At 39.2% G+C, this 27126-nt stretch overlaps 3 protein-coding genes across 5 annotated transcripts; 1 reads left to right on the plus strand and 2 right to left on the minus strand.

Annotated features, from left to right (window-relative positions):
• Positions 1–22: 22 nt before the first annotated feature.
• LOC129356500 (urokinase plasminogen activator surface receptor-like) lies at positions 23–17325 on the minus strand. 3 transcript variants are annotated; one of them, XM_055026095.1, is made up of 7 exons: positions 17266–17322; positions 15770–16057; positions 1555–1711; positions 1186–1302; positions 965–1111; positions 639–746; positions 23–524 (listed from the first exon to the last, which is right to left on the minus strand). In XM_055026095.1, the coding sequence occupies exons 3-7, from the start codon at positions 1613–1615 to the stop codon at positions 346–348; spliced, it is 612 nt and encodes a 203-aa protein (XP_054882070.1). In that variant the 5' UTR covers positions 1616–1711; positions 15770–16057; positions 17266–17322; the 3' UTR covers positions 23–345. The 3 variants fall into 3 exon arrangements, with proteins under 3 accessions (XP_054882070.1, XP_054882069.1, XP_054882071.1); XM_055026094.1 differs by lacking the exons at positions 15770–16057; positions 17266–17322 and adding an exon at positions 2032–2147; XM_055026096.1 differs by lacking the exons at positions 23–524; positions 639–746; positions 965–1111; positions 1186–1302; positions 1555–1711 and adding an exon at positions 15310–15468 and having other exon boundaries at positions 17266–17325.
• On the plus strand, positions 7029–10539 carry LOC129356497 (SUN domain-containing protein 3-like). The gene is made up of 9 exons (XM_055026092.1): positions 7029–7113; positions 7627–7717; positions 7814–7989; positions 8087–8157; positions 8245–8365; positions 8463–8575; positions 8702–8875; positions 9138–9227; positions 10414–10539. The coding sequence occupies exons 2-9, from the start codon at positions 7629–7631 to the stop codon at positions 10525–10527; spliced, it is 948 nt and encodes a 315-aa protein (XP_054882067.1). The 5' UTR covers positions 7029–7113; positions 7627–7628; the 3' UTR covers positions 10528–10539.
• Positions 17326–24076: 6751 nt separating the features above from the next.
• On the minus strand, positions 24077–25494 carry LOC129356509 (myeloid cell surface antigen CD33-like). Its single transcript, XM_055026099.1, has 6 exons — positions 25452–25494; positions 24972–25367; positions 24553–24849; positions 24347–24446; positions 24206–24241; positions 24077–24113 (listed from the first exon to the last, which is right to left on the minus strand). Exons 1-6 carry the CDS (start codon positions 25492–25494, stop codon positions 24077–24079), a joined length of 909 nt encoding a protein of 302 aa, XP_054882074.1.
• Between the last annotated feature and the right edge of the window lie 1632 nt (positions 25495–27126).

A 27126-nucleotide genomic window follows, 5' to 3' on the forward strand; every position in this document is an offset into this window, starting at 1 on the left:
TATGATATATGTGTTTGTGTGTGTGTGTTCCCTTTTAAATAACATGAATAATATCACATTGTATGTTTTTTCTCATTTTAATAGCTCAAAAAATTCTTGAATATTACAGATGAAAATAAATCCTTTTATTTGGCAACTGAATGAGGAATGTTTGTTCATTTAATTTCTGCTTTTACTCTTAAAGTTGTATTATTTTAGATAATGACAATCCACTTTTAAACTTATGAAAAAAAGACAAACAGATTGAGATTTATTCCACAACAGAAATATTGAAAATAACTTGCAATAGACAGCTTTGTGTTGATGTATGTTTGTGGATCTTCTAAGATAACAAGACCAGAAACATCAGCGACACAAACAACAGCAGCAGGCCAGCACTTGCACCGCTGGCGCTGTTGCAGTAGTCTCCCTGGCAGCAGCTGCTTCCTTGTAAGATAAAGGTTTAAAAAACTCTGATGCGTATTCTGGGCACATCGTCTTGGAAGCACAACCCTTCAAGGTTTGACTTGTCCCTCCTGTGTTGACTGTGAGAGTGAAAAACAGAGGCATTAATGTGGGCCACATGTTTCATCTTAGAACCTTACAATATTCATAAGAAGATGAAGCTTTGAACTTAGAAAAGGAAGCAGAAGTCTCACTTGTTGATTTGATGCAATATTCCTCATCATTCTTACAGTTTTCAGTTCTAACGCACTGTTGACCTTCACAGCTGTAGCACTTTTTACCATTTGGATTGAACTTAGGCCCTGAAATACAAGAAAAAGCATGCAGAGATCTTTGCAGCATGGACTCCCAACTTAAAGGTCAACTTGTTTATAGAATTTTGGATTAACTTATTTTTCATGGACAAGAATCTGTTATTATAGTGTAGATGCTTTCAGTAGAATAGCAGTAGGTGCTGAACACATGAGTGATGAAACCGCTGCATGGTTACAAAATACAACTTTAAAATGGTTCAAATTACCAGAGGGATCTTTGGTGTTGCACTGAGATGTGGTGCAGCACTCGCTCACAATAACAGTTTTCTGAGATCCAAAGCTGACTGAGCCTCCAACACAATCTCCAGGTTGAAAGCACTGTTTAGATTTGGTCTCATTGTCTGCAGAACCACCTATAATTAAAAGTAGAAATTGGAACTCTTGCAGACAAGGTGACACAAATCAAATTGAGATTGCAGAAAAATACCTGTGTATCTTATTATTTTCACTGCTGCACATTGATTATCCTGTGAGGGGCATTGCACTTTGGTATTGCAGCCTCCAGATGTTTCCGGTACACACTTGTAACATTCCAGGGTGTTGGCTGGTAATAGAATCGGTAAGTGTTAATATGTCTAAAAGATTTTCTTTTTTTTTAATCTTTGGTTTTAATCCTTTCTCAAAAACACAGTAGACATAATGTAGAAATGTAAAAAGAAAAACTACTCCAACAATGTTTCTAGGCTTTTAGGTCAAATACTCAGAAACAATTAAAATAAAAAAATTACAACACAATTGATGTAAGTCTGATAAAATTAAACATATCAATGCAAATAACACAGGTTAAAAAACTTGCCTTTCGGAAGAAGCCAAATGCCGGCAAACAGTACAACAAAGTGCAATTTGTGAAGAGACATCTTCCTGACTGAGTAAGCTTGAATCTCCTCTGTTCATTTCATATGTGGTTCTCCTGAGTAGGCTGGCCACTTGGCCTCAGACCACTCCCATTTCTCCTGTGCATATGGGTGTGGAAGAGAGACAGAGAGCGGGAGAGAAAGAGAAAGGCAGCAAGAGAAAAAATGTCATCCACACTTTTACAGTCAAAACTTAATAATCAAAGTTTTGTGAAAATGAAATAGAACAAATAAAGACTGTACAAAACAAAATCAAGTATCTGAAAAAAAATTTATACTGTTCCAGTTCAGGTACCATGAATAAAACCAATATCAACCTGAAAATGAGAAACATTGTCTCTGGGAGAGATCTGCTCATGATCCCAATCTATCAGTTCATAGGATTAGAAAGGAGTAATCCACAAACAAGGATTACCAACCTAGAGCAGAAACAACTGCTGAACTCCAAACGTCACGTTCTTTCAGGTTGTGTCTGCAGACAGCTTCATAAAATGGGTTTCCATGGTTGAGCAGCTACATCCAAGTCTTACTTCACTTTGAGCAACGCAACTGATTAGATGCAGTGATTTCAAGCATGCCACGCCCCATTTTTGTGGTGTAGCCTGGACTTGTGGCAATCTGGGAACATAATTTATTTTCTTTTAAAAATGACATCCTTCCAGATTTGTGGAGCACACATAACTCATTTTCACCCATTGTTGAATTATAGATTATTGCAGCCATGCTGGGTTACCATATGCTTTATGTTTTTCAGAACTACTCTTTTAGCCTGTTTGTTGGTAGAAGGACAGCCATGCCTTGGATGGACCATTTTGGACCACTTTACTATGGACACCTATAATTATATGAATAGATTATGCTTAAAATGTCAAAATGTGATACTGACTACATTATTGTTTTTCACTTATATGTTCAATTCTGTGCAGTTCTTCTTCTGTTAGTCTTGTGGGTTTGTGACTACAGAGAACCCCACTAAACTATACGGCAGGGTTGCTCACAGTCAGCATCCACCATAAAGTGTTCACACCACATGCAACAAGTGAACACGTTTTTTAAATGCTTACACTTTACCATGAGACCAGCTAGACTCAAAACAAAAATGATCAACACCTTAATGTTACTTATTAACAGCTTTACACACTGGAACACACATGCACACACAAAGAAAATGAAACCTCTTGCCAACTCAGCTTTATCACCCTAAAACATGGTAAAAGTATTAATTTCCAGTGCTGCTAGCTTCATTGAGCATATTACTTTTTGAGAAAAAGTCAATGTAAAAAAAAAATACAAATTGGTTGACAGAAAATGCATAAAAATGATAACTCTTAGACTACAAGTCCATTACAAATGGCAAAAAAGTGCCTCACTTGCAAACAACAGTTTCATTAGAACCTTTTTGTGAAGGAAATGGAAACTGCTGCCTGAAAATAACAAGAGGCCAACATGTTTTTGCATACATCTATCCACAGAAATTCTATGTGCAGATCCAAACATGTTAATGTAGTGAATCAGACAATCTTGTCCTGGTTTGAAATTGCATGGTTCCTCACCCTGGCATGCTGAAATGCTATAAATGTGCACTAAATCATGTTGAAACTTGAGCTGCGAAAACAACAGAATGTCCTTCGTAGAACTTTAAATGTTTTCTTACTGCAATTTTTGTTGGTCCTTCTCTGCCTCATTTGAATATATGTTATGAGATTAAAGGTAGTAGGAAAATTGTTAACATCAAGCCCAAAGACTACATTATGCCTATACAGTGTCTTGAGAGATCAGTCAAATTTGGAATTGTAAGATCTGTGCAAAGGTCTGCACTACAAAGCTCTGCAACACCCAAACACCTGGCAATTTACACCAAGATGTTTTTTTTTTCTAAATCATGACAGCACTATAAAAATTGTAATACTTTACCTCGTAGGAGTCAGTGGACTCCTATGAGATCCACTCATAGGAAACTCCTATGAGTCTGTTCCTACACACAGACTTGTAGGAATGAAAAAAAGCTATGTAGTACTGTTAGCTTTAATGTGCATATGTTTTGGGATAACATAACATTTTTTGAGCAGAGATTTGACATAATTCTGTCTGTATTTAAATAGAATAACTATTTTCCCATTACAAATGGGAAAAAGTGCTTCAGCTGCAATGCACAAAAGTTTATTATACCGCTTTGCTGAAAAGCCTGAAAGCAGCAAGTAAAGAGGGCAACATGTTTTTGCATGTTGGCCTCTTCAGACTGTAACAGACAGATCCACACTCATCTTTTGCTGTGAATGTAGGAGAAGAAAGTCAGGCATTGAAGGGCTAGGCCTCCAAGGTGATGACCTCAAATAAACTCCATTGGTGAAACAATTCATAATTCATTTGACAACTTTATTCTGCTTCACTTCAGCTCATTCATAATAAACCTAAAAACATGGGTAACAAAAACCAAACAAAATTTGGTAATTAACGATATCCTTAATATTTCTTTACTGTTTTTGTTGCTTAGTAAAAAAAACAAAAAAAGCTTATGAATAAAAACAAAAAAAGATGACATTTTGCATTCATTGCCCTTTTGATACTAAATGTTGCTATTTTGAAATAAATGAGTCAATGTGATTGAAATGTGAAATATTTTACAGACATTTGCTCCGTTTTTAATAAAATGCTGAAACATCTTAGTGGATGACTGCTGAAATGAGTAAAACATTTACTCTGTGCTTACGACACCACACTTTCTGATTGGCTACCTGTAACAGTCAACAGGCTGCGTTCTCATTCCCAGTGACTGGCTGCGATAAAAGGGCCAAGACAATGTTGACTATCCCCGATTTTATGTCGGAGTTGTCCCAACACAACACAGAATAGGTCAGAACATTCTAAGATTGTCATAAGAGGAAAATGATGGCAGGAAATGGAAAATTGTGTCATGTGACACTCCCAACAAACTGCCCTCTCCATCCCCAGTTTAATTGGCCGAAGAGTCACTTAAAATCGTAGTTTACTAAGATGTGTTTGTGAACAAACAGAGCTAAAACTCAAAGATTTAACTGACAGCACCAGATTGTGGTTGAGGTAACAAAACAGTCTAATTATAAATATTGTTCTTTGAACTCTTACTAAGTAAACATGCCAGCTTTGTATCTTCAGGCCAGTTCTAAATGTGATCAGCATTATATTGTGCTCTTGGATCGACGACATGATGACTTAATTTGGATTTAACAGAATTGCAAATCACTGACATATTTTTTTTTATTGTACTTTTTTTTTGGGGGGGGGGGATTCTATAGTTTTGGGTTTAAGTATTGTCTTCAAGTAACTCAATTACACAGTAATATCTTATGTTTCCTGTCAACAGCTATGGTGCCCCAACCCCTAGTCTTCGAACGTTTTCTGAAGTCAAACCCTGCACATGCCATGCAATGTTGCAGTTTCTCACATTCTGTTGTGTGTAGGTTGGAAGGTCTGTAAAATAGTATAGTTGTATCTTTGGCAGATGATGAATTGCTGCATATTTGTTGGCTCCGTGTTGATACAAATATTCCACCTCACAGCATCCCAAATGTTCTTTAAAGGATTGAGATTTACTGACTTGGAGTGTTACGGGCACAAAGGCCATCAAAGAAGAATGAGTGGATACAACACCAGTAACCATTTGAAGCACTTTAGAGGCCTTTATTTTTAAAACACGAGTCAAGAGCATGTGGGCACCATCCCAGACATGTAGACAGAAGCCCAGGCATGTTGGCATATACCTGGGAACCACTGAACTGACATGTGCACGCCTCCTTCTGGCCCTCTGTCGTGTGCAGTTCTCCTTCAAACATGGACCCATTGGCCCCTTCAGGTGTAGGCAACTGCTCCAAGGTGTGGACCTCCTTCAAGTGTGGGTGAGTGGCTCCTCTCCATGCCTGTGTGTCTGTCTCAAATCTCCACTTGTCTCACACTGCTCACTCGTTGGCCATGTGGAACAGAAGCCCTAGGGCCAAATAGACCAAAGTCCCCATGTGACTTTAGGACCCTCACATTCTGGTACCTTAATGGAAGCACAGTTAGCAGTCACAGGAGGGCATTGGAGTACAGTGAATTCATTGTCATTTTTATCAGTGAAGAAGATTATTGACTTTTTATAGGGAGAAACTTCTGGCAAAACCGTACTTGGGATAACTGTCTGTGTCCTAGAAATACCTGATTCCTTTGGTAGCCCTTCATTGAAAACCTACACATCTGGTGTTTAGGGCCAGGAACAGGCCCTAAACACCTGAGCAATAGAGGCCCAGATCTACCACACCAGACAAGACCCAAGGTGTAGGTTGTGCAAGGAGGCCCCTGAGACAGTCCAGCACATCACAGCAGGGTGCAAGATACTGGCAGGGAAAGCGTACATGGAACGACATAACCAAGTGGCAGGCATAGTGTACAGAAACATCTGTGCAGAATATGGACTAGAAACCCCGAGATCAAAGTGGGAAACACCCCCAAAGGTGGTGGAGAACGCCAGAGCTAAGATCCTGTGGGACTTCCAGATCCAGACAGACAGAATGGTAATGGCGAACCAACCAGACATTGTCGTAGTGGATAAACATCAGAGGAAAGCCGTTGTGGTAGATGTAGCAATACCAAGTGATTGCAACATCAGGAAAAAGGAGCACGAGAAAATGGAGAAATACCAGGGCCTCAGGGAAGAACTGGAGAGGGCCTGGAAGGTGAAGACCACAGTGGTGCCTGTGGTCATCGGGGCCCTCGGGGCCCTCGGGGCAGTAACCCCCAAACTGGAGCAGTGGCTACAACAGATCCCAGGAACAACATCAGACATCTCAGTCCAGAAATGTGCAGTTCTTGGCAGAGCCAAGATACTGCGCAGAACCCTCAAGCTCCCAGGCCTCTGGTAGAGGACCCGGGCTCAGAGGATAAGAACCACCCGCGGTGGGTGAGAAGGGAATTTTTTTTATATATATATACTTTTAAGTGCATATGAAAACAGAACTAACAATACCAAGAATAGCAGAAACTTTTTGATAATGTGCAAGTAAGCAGCACAACTTTGTCAAAATGTACATAACGTGCATATTGAACTGTAAATATATAACAGGAAATGTACAATCCAGTGTGTCGGTGTAGAGAAAGCGCTCTGCAGTAATAACGGAAATGTTTTTATCAAACATGTCTAAAAAACTGTGCAATAGTTTTTGAGGCATGTAAATGCCAGTAGGGAAGTAAACATTTCTTGATTTTGTTTAGAGCAGTGATTTGATTGACTAATTTAACAGCAGAATTTATTTTTTCGTACCTTAATTTTTTAAATGCTTTAAATGAATTTAAAAGAGGCAGAAATGAATTGTGGGCAGGTTCTGTGGAGCATTCTGATGTCACATAAGCTGACTTGTCATCAGGCGCTTTGGAACTTTTGTCAATAAGAGCCGAGTTCCTACAGGAATTCATCCATTTGAAGAGTTAGACGTCGGATAGATTACTTCAAAAAATTCAAGAAATTGAACTGAGCTTCAGTTTTTCGAGTAAGTATTTATTTAGAAATTAGTGAAGCACAGAAAAAAATGACATTTTGTGCTAGTATTTTGAAGGAAGTGTGCAGCAATGTTGAAAATAAGTTGAGCAAGACAAGTTGTTAGTAATCAGTTTTTTTAGCTCAACATCAAAACAATTTGAGTAACTTTTTGATGTAAACATTAAATGTCTTATTTGTGTTTTTAGCACCTTTGTTTGCATTTTTGCAAACTTCTCTGAGTATTGAAACAGCAGAAAAATATTAAGGAGTTCTACTTGCAAAAAAAAGTTTCCTTTAATTTTTATGGATGGTTGGTGATTTTCACACATGAAATGATTAATTTGATTTGATAGGTAACTAAATGATGTTCTGATCAACATTAAATGAAGTTTTTGATATATTACATCTTTAAATTTACAGTGTTTACGAGGAAAATGACTTTCACTGTAGAGTTGTGTTGGTACATTTTGGACATGCTTTGTACCAAAATGTACCACTTTTGCATGTCTTTGGTTTTTTACAGTCATGCTAAGAAGAAGTGAACGTTTGAGAAACAACGGATACTATGATATGGATGGACAACCTGTTATTTCATACAGGGAGACGCCAATCAGGTAGATCAAATCAGCAATTTTCATTAAGTCATATGTTTCATGTAGTCATCTGCTGATCAGTGTACATTTTAACTCACTTGTATATTTTTCATCTAGGGCCATAAGGAGGCGCTTAACAGGTCGTCCTGCAAACCACCCTGCAGTCACATTTAGACAGAGGTCACATTATTCTGGTGACAATGTGATTGACAGAGAAAGACAGATGATGATGACTCTGTTGCAGGGTGGTTTTGATATATCAGTCTTTGTCTTTCTCATCTTTGTCACTTTTGGTAAATACTCTCCTACAAACAGTCAATTTGGAAGTGTTACAGAAAGTCTGTATTTTTAAATTTTTTCTCACTGTTGTCTTCTGCTCATGTTCATCAGGATGTATTTGCTGTATTATTTCATTCCACTCACGATCTTCAGAGTTGTCTCTCACAACTCTAACAGACATGGTAGGCTTTCTCTTCCTAATCTTAACACTGATTTAATTATCATGATCAAACATGAGAACAAGCTGTTAATTTTTATGTTGTGCACAGGTTACGATCTTTGGACGCAAGGATCAAAGACATCTCTCCAACCTGGAGCTCTTGGAGCAGAAGGTTGACTACCTTCTGCCACAAGCAGACCTGTGGCCCAACTTTGCTCTGGAGTCTCAAGGCGAGCCATTACAAATAAGATCATCAACTAGATTTCAAATTTTCAGTATTAAAATTTTCTAACTCACATTATTTCTGTTTTTGTGTTTTGTGTACAGGAGCAAATATTTTACACAAGATGACCTCAGAGGCTTATGACATCAATAAAGAAGTTGGAAGGTTTGGGAAATTGTTCAAGAGACCTCCTATTGGCCCAGGCATTGTTATTAAGGTTTGAATGATGATCAGATCATTAAAAAAATAAAAGTGGTGTTTCTTGGTGATATATTATTAGGCTTTATGATTTACTTTTCTCTTAGTCTTGGTACCCCACTTAAATTTTGTTCTCTGTTTTCAGGGAAAAAATCGTCTGCAACCTGGAAAATGCTGGGCCTTTCCAGGTTTCCAGGGACGTTTGGGCGTCTCACTTTCACACCCAGCCACCATCAGACATGTGTCCCTGGGTCACATTGCTAAGACTGTGTCCCCAACGTCCTCTGTCTCTAGTGCTCCCAAAGAATTTTCTGTATATGTAAGTCAAATAAAATGAGTGACAAAAGTGTAATATAGATATAGCCATGTATAGTATATATTAAGTATACATTCAAAATGTGATAGCATTGATTCCATATGACATTGCTTGATCTCATTCTAAACCATGCAAACTTTCTGTCTGCACTAATGAATTTTCTGTTTATCTCAGGATGTGATATGTTTTCTGATACACCAACTAACTTTCACATATCTTGAAAGAACAAGATAATGAACTGGATTTTTATCTAATTTTGTCTCAGGGAGCAAAGAATTTAGAAGATGAGGAAACTCATTTGGGAACTTTCCAATACGATGAAGATGGAGACCAAATACAGACCTTCAAACTTCCTGTAAATATGTCAAATTAATGTTTTATTAACCAAATACAGTTCTCTCAGAAGACCAGACTTACCTACCCTGTTATAAATATTGATATATTGAAATGATGATCATATATTCTAACATACAATCATAAGGTTCTTCACTGGGTATTACTAGCATTCAATTTAAAAACATACTTTGAATAAAGTACCGTATTATTGTTTCATTCAAAAGGCTTCAATGAAAAACTCTACTTAAACCATAAAAATGTATGTTAATCTTGCACTTTCAGAGTAGTGGTAACTGATAAAAAGCATTGAAAAATTAATCAATTAGTTAAGTTGTCTAGAAATAGTGCCTAAATGTAATGCAGCCACATTAAGCTTTGTTATTGAACCATAACTATTCCAAAACACAGAGATACAAAGTGTTTAACTTGAACAAATGGAAAAAACTGTAGATTTATTTGGCCATCTATTAAGGAGGAAAATATTGTTGTCTTGGCATAAATCTCGTTGAGACTTTTATTACATCATGGCAACAAAATACAAAAAGTCAACCTCTTATTATTAAGATGTGGGAGATTCTTCAATCAACACGGAGACTCTGATTTCTTTTACTGAACATTTCTGTTCAGTTTTTATTGAGGAGAAAAAGTGACAGCTGATCACAGCTGTTTGTTACCTAGCAACCAAAATCAACAGAAGCAAGACAGTGACGAAATACAGAACCACATCCGGTTTAGCATTCTTCAAAATAAAAGACTTCCTCTATTCAAATAAATTATGCCTCGCACTTAAATATATTTCACTGTAGCTTTTGTAATTATTTGCAATCATGTTAATTTAAATAAATAATGATCATCATGTAAATTATGCTCAACATACAATTGTAAGGAAGTGACTTAAAATGCAAATTGTACTTAACAAATAAATAAAAGTGTAAAAAAGTCACAACACTTTTCACAAAACAATTTTTTGTCTCTGTATAACAAACAACAAAATCCCAGTGTTACTACAGAACATTTTGTTTTCTGGTTAGCAAGATATCAGTATAATTACCTCGCTATCTTGAGATAAACTATGCAAAATGTATTTACAGCAAGGAAAGTTGAACTAGGCTTCCATCAGACAGACCTCCTTTGTTTCTATCATCTATTTGCAACTATGGATTATCAATCTAACCTCCCTAATTTATATCTCTCTTGCCTTACAGGCCGATAAAGTTGGTTCCTTCCGTCATGTGACTCTAAAGGTGAACAGCAACTGGGGTCATCCGGACTACACCTGCCTCTATAACTTTAGAGTGCATGGAGAACTTGCAAAATGACGAGGAGAAATGGATGAGATATGGAGAAAACTATTTTTTTACCCTTTGATATATCTCTTTTGTATATGTTTACACAATTAATTTTAATTCCTCACAAAAAGTCCTCAGTCAACCATAAGTAGCACAATGGCACAGTTAGTAGCACTGTTACCTTTCAGAAAGAGGTTCAGACGTAATAAAAGTGGGATTTGTGGGTTTTCTCCGGGTGCTCCGGCTTCCTCCCTCAGACATTTTATTATTGGCACGTGTGGGTTCTCTATGGAAGCTCCAGCTTCCTCCCACAGAAATAATAAAAGTAGGATTAGTGGGTTCTCTCTGGGTGCTCCGGCTTCCTCCCACAGACATTTTAAAATTGGCACGTGTGGGTTCTCTATGGAAGCTCCAGCTTCCTCCCACAGAAATAATAAAAGTAGGATTTGTGGGTTCTCTCTGGGTGCTCCGGCTTCCTCCCACAGAAATAATAAAAGTAGGATTTGTGGGTTCTCTCTGGGTGCTCCGGCTTCCTCCCACAGAAATAATAAAAGTAGGATTAGTGGGTTCTCTCTGGGTGCTCCGGCTTCCTCCCACAATAAAACTTTAACTGTTCGGTTAATTGGTCTGCCCAAAATCTCCTCAGCTGTGAATATGTGCTGCATGGTTGACAACATAACGATATAAACTTTCTGATAACATTAACATATTCAAACATAAACTCCTAATCAAATTGAAAGATTGTCTGTCCAGGATATGGGAATACAGCAACATGATTTTGTAGATAATGATGCACTAACACAATTCTTTAAGTTCTTTCACAGATATTGAAGTTTAACTTTTTGTTTCATGTTATTCTTTCGGGACTGATTCCAGTGAGAGGTAGTTTACTGCTACAGGTTCAGACTATTTTCTGTTAATATCTATTGTATAGACTTTCCCAGATCTACCTTTTGTAACATGTGTATTGTAAACTAATATTGTAATTGAATCTGTCTTTCTTTCAGAAGGTTTGTTGACAGTTTTGTGTTTGTGTTTTTTATTTTTGCCCTCTTGAAGCCAGCCAGCCTCGGCAGATGGCTGCTCATCCTGAGCCTGGTTCTGCTGGAGGTTTCTTCCTTTAAAGGGAGTTTTCCTCTCCACTGTTGCCTTGTGCTTGCTTAGGATGGGGGATCCCTTGGATTAAACATCCATCGCGATCTGCTGGTGACCCCTCCGCAGAATCGCCACCTTAACGTGGTGGAGGGGTTTGAGTATCCCCATGACCCAGATGGAGATTTTGTCTTGGGGTTCAGCCAATAGTGAGGCTTCCCAGGGCAGGCTGCCATTGGGGAGGGATCAGACTAAGAGCGATTCAAGGTTTTCAATGAAGGGCTACCAAAGGAATCAGGTATTTCTAGGACACAGGCAGTTATCCCAAGTACGGTTTTGACGGAAGTTTCTCCCTATAAAAAGTCAGTAATCTTCTTCACTGATAAAAATGACAATGAATTCACTGTACTCCAATGCCCTCCTGTGACTGCTAATTGTGCTTCCATTAAGGTACCAGAATGTGAGGGTCCTAAAGTCACATGGGGACTTTGGTCTATTTGACCCAAGGGCTTTTGTTCCACATGGCCAACGAGTGAGCAGTGTGAGACAAGTGGAGATTTGAGACAGACGCACAGGCATGGAAGGTTCTGGCTCAATACTTGGAGAGGAGCCACTCACCCGCACTTGAAGGAGGTCCACACCTTAGAGCAGTTGCCTACACCTGAAGGGGCCAATGAGTCCATGTTAGAAGGAGAACTGCACATGACAGAGGGCCAGAAGGAGGCGTGCACATGTCAGTTCAGTGGTTCCCAGGTATATGCCAACATGCCTGGGCTTCTGTCTACATGTCTGGGATGGTGCCCACATACTCTTGACTCGTGTTTTAAAAATAAAGGCCTCTAAAGTGCTTCAAATGGTTACTGGTGTTGTATCCACTCATTCTTCTTTGATGGCCTTTGTGCCAGACATGCAACATTGCATGGTGTAACCCACAAGGAAAGTTACTTTAAATACACCTGATAATAGTAAGTGGCATGTAATTCAATTTACTTCTCTGACTTATACTAATACTCTTGAAGCATATTTGAAAAAGTTGGGCCTGATCAAAAGATTCTAAATTCTAGGCAGCCTAGCTGTGAATAACAAGGGAGTGCACAAAGTGTCAATAAGAAAGAGTAAAATTAATCATATAAACAATTTAGTTTCATGTACAATTGAAACAAAATTACGTACGTCTTTTTTTAAAAACATAAAATAACAGTCTTTTTAATGTATCAGTCAATTCAGTGTTTGTCTAGTCTCTTCCAATGTGTCAGTCAATTCTCTTCAGTTTTTCAAGGATAGTGACCAGTCGGGTCACTATCTACCATATCACTGGGTTCTCTGGGCTGAGGCTCGCCATGCGAATTCAGAAAAAGTGGTTCTTGAGGTCACTGGGCACTCCAGGTCAAAAGTGCACCGAAACATAAGAAAGAAAAAAAACAACAAAAAGCCTGATCTGGAACAAGGCCAAAGTAAAACATCTGAGAATATAAGATGCCAATATCAATTAAACCTATGTATCAATAAATTATGTTATAATCCAGAAATCTTCCATCATTGCTCAAGTTTTTCTTTTCAGCTTGTACAAAAATCGTCAGTTTACCAGAATACAATGTTACTTACACATCAGTAAAACGAAAGAAATTAGCTTAATATGTGGACAAGAAAAATAATATTAAATAATAATAATGATATATTTCAATCAAAAAATAAGTACAACTACAAAGAAAAAATATAATATACACAACAATAATAATACAAAATTTTACAGTACCATTTTATTTTTATTGAATCTGGTCAGATTTTTGCCAAATTTCAACCAATTTACTGAGCCAACTGCCGAGCACGTGCGGTCACTCACCGATAGCTAACGGGGATGTTTTTCCCCGTCTCAGCTGCTCTCAAAGGAGACTTTCAGAGATAAAACAACAACAACAAAACAAATTCACTATTTTCAATTATAAATGTTGCGAAATTATGCTAATATTTTTATTTTTACCGTTTGTCTAGATTTTACAAGCTATTTCAGGCTCTAACGAAAACAAGGGTCAGCTGTTTGTTCTCAACCGTGTCTGACACGTTCTGAGCAGAATCCCAGCGCCGTAGTGAAAGAGGCGGGACAATCAAACGCCATTGGCTGATATAATATCAGACCAGGCCAGCCATTGGTTGTCAAATCCACCAGTAAAACAACCACTTAAAGGCCTATTTCACAGATTTTAAAGAATTTTAGCACTTTCTGATATTTCTGAGTAAAACAAAACATAAAATCTATTTATACTTTTTAATCTTGTAAAAAAAACGACATTAAATTAACTTCATAAACTTTTTACTCTTTTTAACACTGGCTTACAATGGCATGTGCACGGTTTTCTTCAGAAAACATTCTAAGCCCAGGGGGTTGAGGCACCAAGGCTGTTGACAGGAAACATAAGATATTACTGTGTAATTGAGTTACTGGAAGACAATACTTAAACCCAAAACTATAGAATCCAAAAAAATATATAACATACAGAAAAAAATACAATAAAAAGAAATATCAGTGACTTGCAATTCTGTTAAATCCAAATTAAGTCATCATGTCGTCGATCCAAGAGCACAATATAATGCTGATCACATTTAGAACTGGCCCAAAGATACAAAGCTGGCATGTTTACTTTGTAAGAGTTCAAACACCAAAGTTTGAAAAGTTATAAATTCTACATTCTTTCATGGAAACTTGTTCAAGCATGAAAGAAAGAAAAAAAAACCCATAGGTTAATCTAACGTTTATAGTAGTTGACGGAAAAAAGTTGCCAGCAATAACATGTAAACTTGGTAAAAAAACTACAAAAAATAATTTACAAATGGTTTATGCATAAGGGGTGAATGTTAATTAGCAATTTTTATTACTGTAATAATACTAAACAAAGAAAATCTTAAAACGTAAAATATAATTAACTTATGCTCTTTAATTCCCTAATGTAATTATGTTATAAAATTACATAATTATAATTTTTTTTTTTATAAAAACAAATCAGAAAGTTCAGCATTCAAATAGAAATATTTCTTCTTTTCTTTTAAGGAAAGAGGATGGTGTTTTGACGGAAGTTTCTCCCTATAAAAAGTCAGTAATCTTCTTCACTGATAAAAATGACAATGAATTCACTGTACTCCAATGCCCTCCTGTGACTGCTAATTGTGCTTCCATTAAGGTACCAGAATGTGAGGGTCCTAAAGTCACATGGGGACTTTGGTCTATTTGGCCCAAGGGTTCTGTTCCACATGGCCAACGAGTGAGCAGTGTGAGACAAGTGGAGATTTGAGACAGACACACAGGCATGGAAGGTTCTGGCTCAATACTTGGAGAGGAGCCCACTCACCCACACTTGAAGGAGGTCCACACCTTGGAGGAGTTGCCTACACCTGAAGGGGCCAATGGGTCCATGTTAGAAGGAGAACTGCACATGACCGAGGGCCAGAAGGAGGCGTGCACATGTCAGTTCAGTGGTTCCCAGGTATATGCCAACATGCCTGGGCTTCTGTCTACATGTCTGGGATGGTGCCCACATACTCTTGACTTGTGTTTTAAAAATAAAGGCCTCTAAAGTGCTTCAAATGGTTACTGGTGTTGTATCCACTCATTCTTCTTTGATGGCCTTTGTGCCCGTAACACTCCAAGTCAGTAAATCTCAATCCTTTAAAGAACATTTGGGATGCTGTGAGGTGGAATATTTGTATCATCAACACGGAGCCAACAAATATGCAGCAATTCATCATCTGCCAAAGATACAACTATACTATTTTACAGACCTTCCAACCTACACACAACAGAATGTGAGAAACTGCAACATTGCATGGCATGTGCAGGGTTTGTCTTCAGAAAACGTTCTTACCCCAGTTGTTGGGGCACTATAGCTGTTGACAGGAAACAAGATATTACTGTGTAATTGAGTTACTTGAAGACAATACTTAAACCCAAAACTATAGAATCCCAAAAAAAAAAAAAAATACAATTAAAAAAAATGTCAGTGATTTGCAATTCTGTTAAATCCAAATTAAGTCATCATGTCGTCGATCCAAGAGCACAATATAATGCTGATCACATTTAACCATTTTGATTGTTTCAAATGGGCCTAAGCAAAAAATGAAACTTTACTTGTGAAGAAAACTTAAAAATCTCATCAATTTAAACCACAACATGTATATTTATACTCACATTCAACATGCAGGAGGAGCTCACTTTTGGCACTTTGTCCACCAGGATATCTCACAGTGCACTCCACCTTCTTGTGGTCTTCTTCTACATTCCAAGTTCGTTCTATTGTTCTTTCCCAAATGCCGTCTGACAACAAGGAGTCAATGGTGCGGTCTGTTCCAGGAATGCCATTCAGAGACAGGGCAGGAGGAGCAGAAGAACATGTATATTTCACTTTACAGGTAACCCTGCTTTGAGCTCCCACCTTAGGAACATCAATGATGCTCATTTGGGGTTCTTGTGCCTGGTCTATAAAGATAAAAATAGAAATATGTTAATCTATGATGATTCCAACTAAAAAGTAGATATTTAAAATACTGGTGAAAGAGTGAAAGGAAAAGTTTAACATACATTATTTTAACCTAAACAACAGTTTAACTAGACAGACAAGTTTCTTGCTGCAATGGGAATAACTGCACAAGATATGAATATTTGTCAGATTTATTTTGCTTAATCAAGAAGTTGTTTTCCCAGACATGATTTTGTGCATTAAGTTGTTATGCTGCTCTTGAGAGTTGGTAAATAAAAGAAATGAGTGTGTCTGTTGTGAAGTCAACCAACTGGACCTGAGACGAACAAAGATTATATATATATATATATATATATATATATATATTATATATATATATATATATATATATATATATATATATAAAATCCTTCTTTGTTTTTGTTATAGAATCCTTCTTTGTTCCTCTGCTCCCGCAAGGAAGGAGGCAGAGGACTAGTGAGTGTGAGAACCACTGTCCAGGACGAAACAACTAAGATCCATAAATACATCAGGGACAAAGCCTCAACAGACAATGTGCTCAGTGAATGTCTCAGACAACAGGGAACGGAGGTTGAAGTGCCAGAGATACCATCATGGGAGGACAAGCCCCTACATGGGATGTACCAGAATATGGACTGGAAACCCGGGATCAAAGTGGGAAACACCCCCAAAGGTGGTGGAGAACGCCAGAGCTAAGATCCTGTGGGACTTCCAGATCCAGACAGACAAAATGGTAATGGCGAACCAACCAGACATTGTCGTAGTGGATAAACAACAGAGGAAAGTCGTTGTGGTAGATGTAGCAATACCAAGTGATTGCTACATCAGGAAAAAGGAGCACGAGAAACTGGAGAAATACCAGGGCCTCAGGGAAGAACTGGAGAGGGCCTGGAAGGTGAAGACCACAGTGGTGCCTGTGGTCATCGGGGCCCTCGGGGCAGTAACCCCCAAACTGGAGCAGTGGCTACAACAGATCCCAGGAACAACATCAGACATCTCAGTCCAGAAATGTGCAGTTCTTGGCAGAGCCAAGATACTGCGCAGAACCCTCAAGCTCCCAGGCCTCTGGTAGAGGACCCGAGCTCAGAGGATAAGAACCACCCGCGGTGGATGAGAAGGGAAATTTATTATGTGTGTGTGTGTGTGTGTGTGGGGGGGGGGGATGTGTGTGTGTGTGTGTTCTTACCTGAAACCATAATTTCGGTGCTTCTATCCAAAAATGAATGTCCCTGTGAGTGGTAGGAGGTAATTGGGGTTGATATCAACCCGGATAGAGTTTATCCTCATTGTGAGACATATCCAGCCGGTCTATTTTAAGACTACAATTGCGGTCTGACACAGAGCCAGTCAAATGTGTTATCCCATTATATCTGCTTAAAATATTTGATTGTCTTTGGTTGAATACGTCTGCGCGTCCATTACTTTGGTACAAGTACCAGACAACTTGGAGGCCACTCGGTTGGGCTTTGCTGTAGGAAAACTTGCAAGGAATGATGATACATGATCCTTTCATTCCCGTTACGCTTCCTGGAGTAGTGAAAGACCAGCCCAGATTGAGCATGTTTCCTGTAAAACACATAAAAACAAAACAATTTTGATTGGCCAGATTAGTTTAAGCCTAATTTTAAACTGATTTGCCCTGGACAGACCATAGATTTATACATTTGAATGTTGTGTCTGCAATAGTATTATTTGTTGTCTTGGTGGGAAAAAAATAGTTACATTAACTAATCGAGAGACTTACAGGGTTCAAATGCCTAAACTGCAAAAACACAAAATCCTACCAAATAATTTTGGTCTAGTTTTTACTGATAGCATCTTAATAAACCTGAAATAAGAGAAAATTAACTTACAAGTAACCTTTCAGCAAGATAAAAGAAGTGGCATTAAGTAAATAATTTCTTAAAATTGGGGAAGAAGTACTTGTTCCATTGGCAGATTATTTCACTTATAGCAAACCAGATTTGCCTGGATAGACACATTTTTATCAACAGTATCTATAAAGATACTTTTTTCAATGGAACAATTTACATAAATTAACAGCAGAACATGAGGCAGCCATGTATTTGTCAATTTTATTTACCATAAAACTCTCCATGTAAAATAATATTCAGTTGATGCGACATTCATCACTGAAGAAAATCTTTTTAGTTCCATTTGTTATAAACTCAAAAGACATTACCAAATGTTAATATATTCTAGTCCTGATAAAAGGTACAAAATGTTAACTGTGATTGGTACTCACGTTTTACCCGTATGGTGAGGCTCTTCTGCTGAGTCTCTCCTCCAGGAAAGTTTGCAGAACATGTCAGATCATTTCCATTGTCTTTAGCTGATGCTGTAAATGTCAGTGTGGAAACAGTTTTCTGCAAACTCCCCAAAGTTTTAATATCTCTGGTAACTGGCATGTTAGAGTAGGTCCATTCGAGAACTGGTGCATTGCTGGAGCAAGTATAAGAAGCTTCACATGTTACTTGGTTTGGAACTCCTTCAACATATTCAACTGAAGTAGAGCTAATGCTCAGTGATAAAATGGAGCCTAAAAACACAAAGAACGAAAGGATGGTTAAAGCTTTTCCAGAAAGACAACCTAAGTTAGCACGAGGGCGACGCTGATTGATCTTGGGAGTTATCACTCACAGCTTGCAATTAAGGTTTTAGATGTTCTTGCTGTTACCACCTGGGTGCTGGACAGTGCACTCAATCACTTGAACGTCTCTCTCTAAGACTAAAGTGCCTGTTAAGATAACTTTAGAAGTGCCATCAGATAGCTGAGTGTTGGAAACTCTTTTGTCTTTCATTGCGATGTTGAGGCTGAGAGTTGGTGGACTGGTGGAGCATGTGTGTTCAGCAGAACATTGCACTGTTACAGATTTTCCAACTTTTCTTTCTCCAGTTTGGCGCTGTGGGAGACGGCTGCCTCTCCAGTAGCTCTTCAGTTTTTAGCTCTTTTTTAACTTTTTATGTTGCCTCTTCAACACAGAAGAGGCTGTGTGTTTTTTATTTATCCTATGGATAATTCCAAACTTCTCACTTATTCGAGAGAGGAACTGCTGGACTTTAGAACAATGGGACAAGCCGGCATAAGACACAACATTCCGGTGGAGTTGAGGAGGAGACCGAGGGGCTGCAAGGCTGGGGCTAAGCTAAAGGCTAAGCTAGCGGACAACAGGAGGCGCTACAAGCCATCGATTCCCACTGTAAAAATGGGGAATGTGAACTCGCTGCCGAACAAGATGGATGAGCTGTCTGCACTGAACAACCAGCGGATCTACAGAGAGAGCAGCTTGTTCATCTTTACAGAGACATGGCTGACCCACCTCGTGCCGGACGCTAACGTGGACCTGCCAGGATTCACCGCTGTGAGGGCTGATAGGGACACGAAAGCGAGTGGTAAAAGAACAGGTGGGGGACTCATCATGTATGTGAACAACAGATGGTGTAACCCAGGACATATCACTGTAAAGACTGTTTGGTGTTGTCGGGACCTCGAGCTACTAGTCGTTAGCTTGCGGCCATACTACCTGCCGAGGGAGTTCAGTCACGTGATCTCCATCTGCGTTTACATCCCACCGAGAGCGGACGCTACCACTGCCTGTGAAAAAATCCACTCTGTCACAGCAAGGCTACAGACAAAACATCCTGACGCTTTATTATAATCTCTGGGGACTTCAACCATGTGACCTTGGACTCTACTTTGGCCACTTTCCACCAAGCTGTTGACTGCCCCACCAGGAATAACAGGACAATCGACCTCCTGTGCCAATGTGAGGGATGCATACAGAGCAACACCCCTCCCCCCACTAGGGAAGTCAGATCACAACATCGTTCACCTACAGCCACTGTACACCCCCCTGGTCCAAAAGCAGCCTACAACAGCTCGCTCCATCAGGAGGTGGTCCCCTGAGATGGAGAGTGCTCTGAGAGACTGTTATAACACCACGGACTGGGATGCACTGTTCAGCCCGCATGGCCAGGACATAGAGGGGCTGACACACTGCCTGACGGACTATCTGAACTTCTGCGCAGATGTGGTATCCCCTGCTAAGACTGTCCACTGTTACCCTAATAACAAGCCTTGGGTAACGCGGGAAGTCAAAACTGTCCTCAACAAGAAGAAGGTTGCCTTCAGGAAGGGAAACAGGGAGGCCATGAAGGCAGCACAGCAGGAGGTGAAGCAGTGTGTGAGGGAAGCAAAAGACAGCTACAGGAGAAAGGTGGAGCAGAAGCTGAGAGAGAACAACATGAGGGAGGTCTGGGAAGGTGTGAGGACCATCACTGGCCTCAACACAAAGACCAGAGTCGTTGAGGGAACAATGGAGAGGGCAAACGAACTGAACAACTTCTTCAACAGGTTCAACCAGTCTGTGCCCCCCCAACCCCCTCTCTCACTGCAGCCACCTCTGCTCCTTACCACACACCTCCCCACAGACAACAAAACACTGACAACCCCCCCACACACCTCAGCACAACCTCCACCCCACATCACCACAGACCAGGTCAGAGAACAGCTGAGGAAGCTCAAGCCCAGGAAAGCAGCAGGGCCGGACCAGGTGTCCAAGGCTGCTGAAGACCTGCGCTGCTGAACTGGGAGAGCCACTACAGCGGATCTTCAACCTCAGCCTGCAGCTAAGGGAAGTGCCCACCCTCTGGAAGACATCCTGCATCGTCCCAGTGCCAAGAAGAACAGGCCCAGCGAGCTGAATGACTTTCGGCCCGTGGCACTCACTTCACACCTGATGAAGACGTTGGAGCGGCTCTTCCTCGGCCTCCTCAGACCTCAGGTGGAACATGCTCAGGACCTCTTGCAATTCGCCTACCAGGCAGATGTTGGTGTGGAGGATGCCATCCTCTACCTGCTGCACCGGGCCCACTCCCACCTGGATAAGGGCAGTGGCACAGTGAGGATCCTTTTCTTGGACTTCTCCAGTGCCTTTAATACAATCCAGCCCCTTCTGCTCCAGGAAAACTAAATAGCATGGGAGTGGACCAGCACCTGGTCACCTGGATCCATAGTTACCTCACCAACAGGCCGCAGTATGTCAGGCTGAAGGACACCGTGTCTGACACTGTGGTCAGCAGCACAGGAGCCCCTCAGGGCACAGTGCTGGCCCCTCTTCTCTTCACCCTGTACTCCTCTGACTTCCACTACAACTCGGAGCTGTGTCACATACAGAAGTATGCTGATGACACAGCCATAGTCGGAGTATCAGGGACGACGGAGAGGAGGAAATCGCTGTGAGGGACTTTGCTCTCTGGTGCCACACAAACCACCTGGAACTCAACACCTCTAAGACGAAGGAGCTGGTTATAGACTTTGGGAGGTCCAGACCAATGCCGAGACCAGTCGTACTAGAGGGAACGGAGGTTGAGGTCGTGGGCTCCTACAAGTACCTCGGGCTGTGGCTGGACAGTAAACTGGATTGGTCAAAACACACCAGCCACCTGTACGGGAAGGTGCAGAGCAGGATGTACTTCCTGAGGAGACTGCGGTCCTTCAACATCTGCAGCAAACTGCTGTGGATGTTCTACCAGTCAGTGATCGCCAGTGTCCTCTTCTACACCGTGGTGTGCTGGGGAGGCAGCACATCCAAGAAGGACACGTCCAGACTGGACAAACTGATCAGGCGTGCCGGCTCTGTGGTCGGCATGAAGCTGGACTCTCTGGTGACGGTGGCAGAGGCGAGGACACTGAACAAACTGCTGGACATCATGGACGATAGCAGCCACCCTCTACATGCCGTCATCAGCAGCCAGAGGAGCCGATTCAGTGACAGACTGCTGCTTCCCAAGTGCCGGACCAATAGATTCAAGAACTCCTTTGTCCCCCACGCCTTCAGACTGTACAACTCCTCACTGGGGGGTCGGAGGTGACACAGGACAGAGGGAAGAAGGAGTAGTTTTTCTACAAATGTGGAACTCCATATTTATCAGGCCAAACCATACAGTGCAATACCATATCACTGGTCAATCTATCCACCAAACTGCTATAATTTCCTTTTGTGTTGTATTTATATTCTTTGTTTTGTATTTAATTTGTATTTTGTGTATGCTTACTGTGTGCCACATTTTTGCCTGTGAGCTGCTGGTAACTATAATTTCCTGAGGGAGTCTTCCCAAGGGATCAATAAAGTCAAGTCTAAGTCTAAGTCCAAAGATTATAATTCGTGGTGGCTTTGGCTGTGCTACAAAGAAAATGTAAAAAGTTAAAAGCTTTTTCAACAACATACTAATGCACTGATTATCAAGGCAAAAAGCCCAAAACAAACAAACATACCAATTACTTCAATTGTTACTGCTGTGTCATAGAATGCATATGTGCTAGACCCAACATGTTCTGGATCCACCCAAGGATAAAGCTTTTGTCTGTGGTCGTTCCAGTTCACACGTTCAATCTTTAGAGAGCACGATTTTTCATATTTGGAAGTGTATACATTGGTTCTTCCTCTATACATGCTAATTACTTCATTAGGGTACCAACTGTCAGAAACCAAAGGATATCCCATGCTCACATACTGGTACCAAACAACTCTGTCTGCTCTTGTAGGTGGATACAAATTGTAGTCAAAGCTACAAGAGATAACGAGGCAGGAATTCAACAGTGCTTTGATATTTCTTGGCATGTCAACGCGCCAAGCTTGTATTGCCAAGTAAAGACATCCTGCAAGAGAAAAATAGTTGTAAGTCAAAATTACTGAAGTAAAAATTCATCAGTTGCATCAAATTAAGACGGTATGTAATGTTACACAATTCAAAAGAAGAAAACCAAAGTACCCAAAAACCAGAGGTGCAGGAGCAAATGTCTAAACCAAAACATCTTGATAAAAAAGGTATCTGAAAGAAACAAATGATGTGCATTAGTATTATTTATTGAAACAGCTTATCGCTAAAGATACAATAAAAATCTTTGTGCCATTTTCAAAATCAACCAAATTTTGTTTTACAAAAATCTTTTAATTTTCGTTTCATTTCTTTGCAGTTAAAATGTTTCAAGGCTGTAAAAAGACTGGTACCCATCTCACACAAAGTTTTCTACTGTTTCTTTCTGTTGCCCTTTTTTTTGTTTCCTCCAGATTAAAAGCAAATGAGAAAGAGGGCTTTGTAGTGCGTGTCGTTTTTTGCATGCGTGAGCTCAAGTTACCAGAGCAGAAAGAAAATGGCTACTTTACAGCTACTTTGTCATCTTTGCATTTTTTACCCTTAACGAGGATCATCTTCATGTTTTAGACTGTCGGTTTCAAAATTCACATGAACAAAGAATAAGTTCACATAGCACAAAAAATGATTGATTCTCAGAATTCATCATATGAAATTATGAATTAATTACAATACCTCAAAAATGGAGAAACTCACTTTCTTGTTTACATTTGTTTTCAATTGTAAAAAATTAAAGAGAGTGAGACAGAAGTAATCGACATCACTTCTGTCTTCTCTACTTATTTAACACGCCTCTCATTTCTACTGTCTTGATCAAAACCTTAAGATCAGGTAAAGAATCTCAAGTATTTGCAATTGTGCTGGTGGGTCATCAATAAGTACTAAAAGTACTTATTAATGACTGAAATCCGACCGAAGAGCAAACTTTTGAAGATATTCGTAACATCATCACGTTTATTAATCATGTAAGCCCTATTTCGCAAATTAATTGAAATAAATACTGATTTTTTTCACGTTTATTGAGCCATATTTATCGAACGTTTTTCAGACAGGGAATGCAAATATTAGCAGGCTCAGAAATGAAAATGCATCTCCCCTAGATTAATACACTAGACAGCTAAGCGTGATATAAAATGTTCTACATAATGGGCCTCGCTTTTATAAGCTTTAAGCTATTATGGTGTTAAAAGAAAAATCTGGTAATTTCAAACCAGCTGCGGAGAACATGTTCATCAGACACTGAAAAACGTTCCACAAATATGGCTCAATAAAAGAGAAAAAATCAGTTTATTTCAGTTAATTTGCGAAATAAAACCCACAATTTTAGGGCTTATATGATCTCACCTGCCAGACATCCTGGACAGTCTGTTGAACATGCTAAATGTCACAGATAATTTGATTAATATTTATTTTCACTGTAATGACATTACATGTTTTTATTTTGTGGTGCAATGCTTTAAATCACTTACCTTCCTTCACGACTTTGAAGCTCTGCAATGCGATTCCTTAAGAAAACAAGAGGAGCTTAAACAAGAGCAGCATTGAGAAAATAACAATTTGCTGTTTTTACTCAGCGGATCCACTTAAATAGTGAATATCTGTAAACCTACTTGTACTTTTTCATCATAGCAATGCAGATGATTCCAAAGATCACAGCCGTGCCAATGGCCACCGCGACTGGAAGGATGAGGTGATAAGTGTTTGCAGTACCTGCAAATAGAAAATGAAATCAGATGCATTTTATGTGATGTTGAAAAATGCAAATGAACTACATCCTGTATTTATTCTGAACTATTCAAAGCTAGTTAGATCTCACGTTTTACGTTGAGTTGAATAGATCTGTCTGATTTTTGACCTCCATTAAATGTTACACTACAGGTGATTTCAGTGTGGTCGTCATTCTCCTCAGGAGTAAACACCATGATGGACTGTGTCTCCCAGATCCCAGAGACAATGGGTTTTTGAATTAGTATAACATCATCTTCACTTCCTCGACTCCATGTGAACACAGGAACGTGTGAGGGGCAGGTATAGCGGACCGAACAGGTGACGGCGTAAGGTTTTCCTTGAACAGCTGTGTTTGCCTGAAAAAGTTCAGGTTTGGGAGGAACTTCTATAAAAAGAAAAATGAGACATTAACTAAGGGTTAATTTTAACGATTGTAATATAAATACTGAACAAAGTTAAACATGCGAATAACAACGATGCACAGGACTTGAATAAATGACAACATACGGCGCATTATGACTTCAGCACATTCCTCAACAAAGGAGAACTTTTCTTTAGTTTCTTGGTTGGTGTCTTTTTGCACAAGTTCAATGCGGAAGCAGAAAGGGCCGTTGTCATGATCTTTAACTTCATCTATTTCTAAGGTGCAGTTCTTCTGACCCAGGAATCCCAACAACTTGGTTCGGCCCTTAAAGCTGTCCATGACCTTTGTGCTGTCTTCGTAGTAGAAAATCTCGTTGTGTTTGTCCTTACGATGCCAGATGCCCCTGAGTCTGGAGGCAGGCAGGTAAGACCCAGGATAACTGAATGTACAGGGCAGCACCACACAGGAGCCAATTAGAGCATCAATGGACTTTACAACATCGGCTGTCCTCTCTTCTCCAAGCCCAGAGCTGCAAATGACTGATTAATTAGAACCAAAACAAAAAGTTAGAAATTATCATTGGAGGAAAAGAAAATGGATGAAGTAATTTACAAATCACTTACCAGCCAAAACCAAACACATCATGAGCTTTCTCTTGTGATCCATTGTGCCGCAAAACACTGTTGGCTTGATTGTTCAAATCTGTAGGAGTTTTTACAGGAGGAAAAAACAAACAGAAACAAAATATTATATCAGTATTAATCCCAAGAATTAAAAGTTTACTGAGGAGATTTATTTTACATTTTTCCTAAAATACAAAGGTATGAAATCAAAGGTGTGAAATGGCTCAACACTCAAAGTCCACCAGATATGAAAGTTAATCAGAAATGAGCACTGCATCTGCACCAGCAGATTGATCATAGTGTATTAAATAACTACACAGGAGAGTTGATATTTAATTTTCCTCCAGACCAAACCGTCTTATGCAATGGCACTGTTAAAAATCAAATCTAAAAGAAATAACACAAATAAAAAATGGAATCTGAGACTAAACATAAATTAGGAAAACCAAACTCTGGGATTAATTTAATGTGGTGATTTTACAATCATAAGTGTGGAAACACGTAAGCAAGAGGGAAAATGTTTGAAACTGAATGAGGGAAGTGAGGTTAGGGGGCTTGGTAAACCATCATAATGACGCAAAAAATAAGCAAATTTAGAACAAAAGAAGACTATGCAGAATGCTAAATCTGAAAATTTGTGTAGAGTTCAGAAAAACAAAATGAAAAACAAATAGAATTAAGGTTAAAATCTTCATTTAAAACTGAACAATGAGGTTGTCAAGCTTTTTTTTAAACATGGCTTATACGTTCAATCATTCATAGATATTAAATATGTAATTACACATGTTGCTTTGTTGCATCTACTTTTAAGATGCAAAAAAATTTGCATTTTTCCTTGCCCATACTTTCATTTTACAGTAATATCAAATAGTTCTATAATTTTATAATCATTTAACCTTTTTAATGGGGATATATTTTTAAATTGAATCAAGTATTTAGAAAAAAATCTTTACAAAAAAATATCCTAATGTAAATTAAAAAAAAGTATTAAATCTAATCACTACTTTCAATTTATTTATCACTGCTAATCTGATTTTTTTTTCTAAGTCCTTATATTATTAGGAAAATATGCATAAGCTAAGTTTGGTGCAACTATTACAATTAACAAAATCTTACCTTTTGGCGTCTCTGTCTTGGCTGAGTGGTTTTCTGAAAGCACTTCTGAATAATGATTCTTTGGTTTGGTTTCTGCAGTTTGGCAGCCGTCACAGTCACTTTCACAGTGTGAGAATGTCAGAGTGTGTGTAGAGGCAGTGAAGCCAGAGTTAATGATGCAGCGGACAGGGAGTGGTCTCAGCTGCACTACTTATCTGAATGCAAATCTCTGTTATATTTTAAAACATAGAATCTCTGACACTAACCAGAAAAGAAAATGCTAAAATTTGTGTTTTTATTTTTCCCATGTTTGAAGTTACAATTGGTTTTACCCACCAGGAAATCTGGCAGTATAGAGATCACTGCAGTTTGCTCCATCACAATGGCTGGTCTAAACAGAGCTACAGAAAAGACAAAAATGTTTCTTCCAACACTTAATCAACAGATTAAGCCAAAAAGAAAAGTGATCTGGCAAAAAAAATAAAATACAAATGCCTTGCCGTAACGAAAATGCATTCGGCTCCACAAAATAAATATATTTCTGAAAGACAATGAGATTTAAAGAAAATTAGCTAAAATG

This window comes from Poeciliopsis prolifica, unplaced genomic scaffold (genome assembly GCF_027474105.1).
Source record: "Poeciliopsis prolifica strain line A6 unplaced genomic scaffold, Auburn_PproV2 SCAFFOLD176, whole genome shotgun sequence".
Classification (NCBI taxonomy): Eukaryota; Metazoa; Chordata; class Actinopteri; order Cyprinodontiformes; family Poeciliidae; genus Poeciliopsis; species Poeciliopsis prolifica.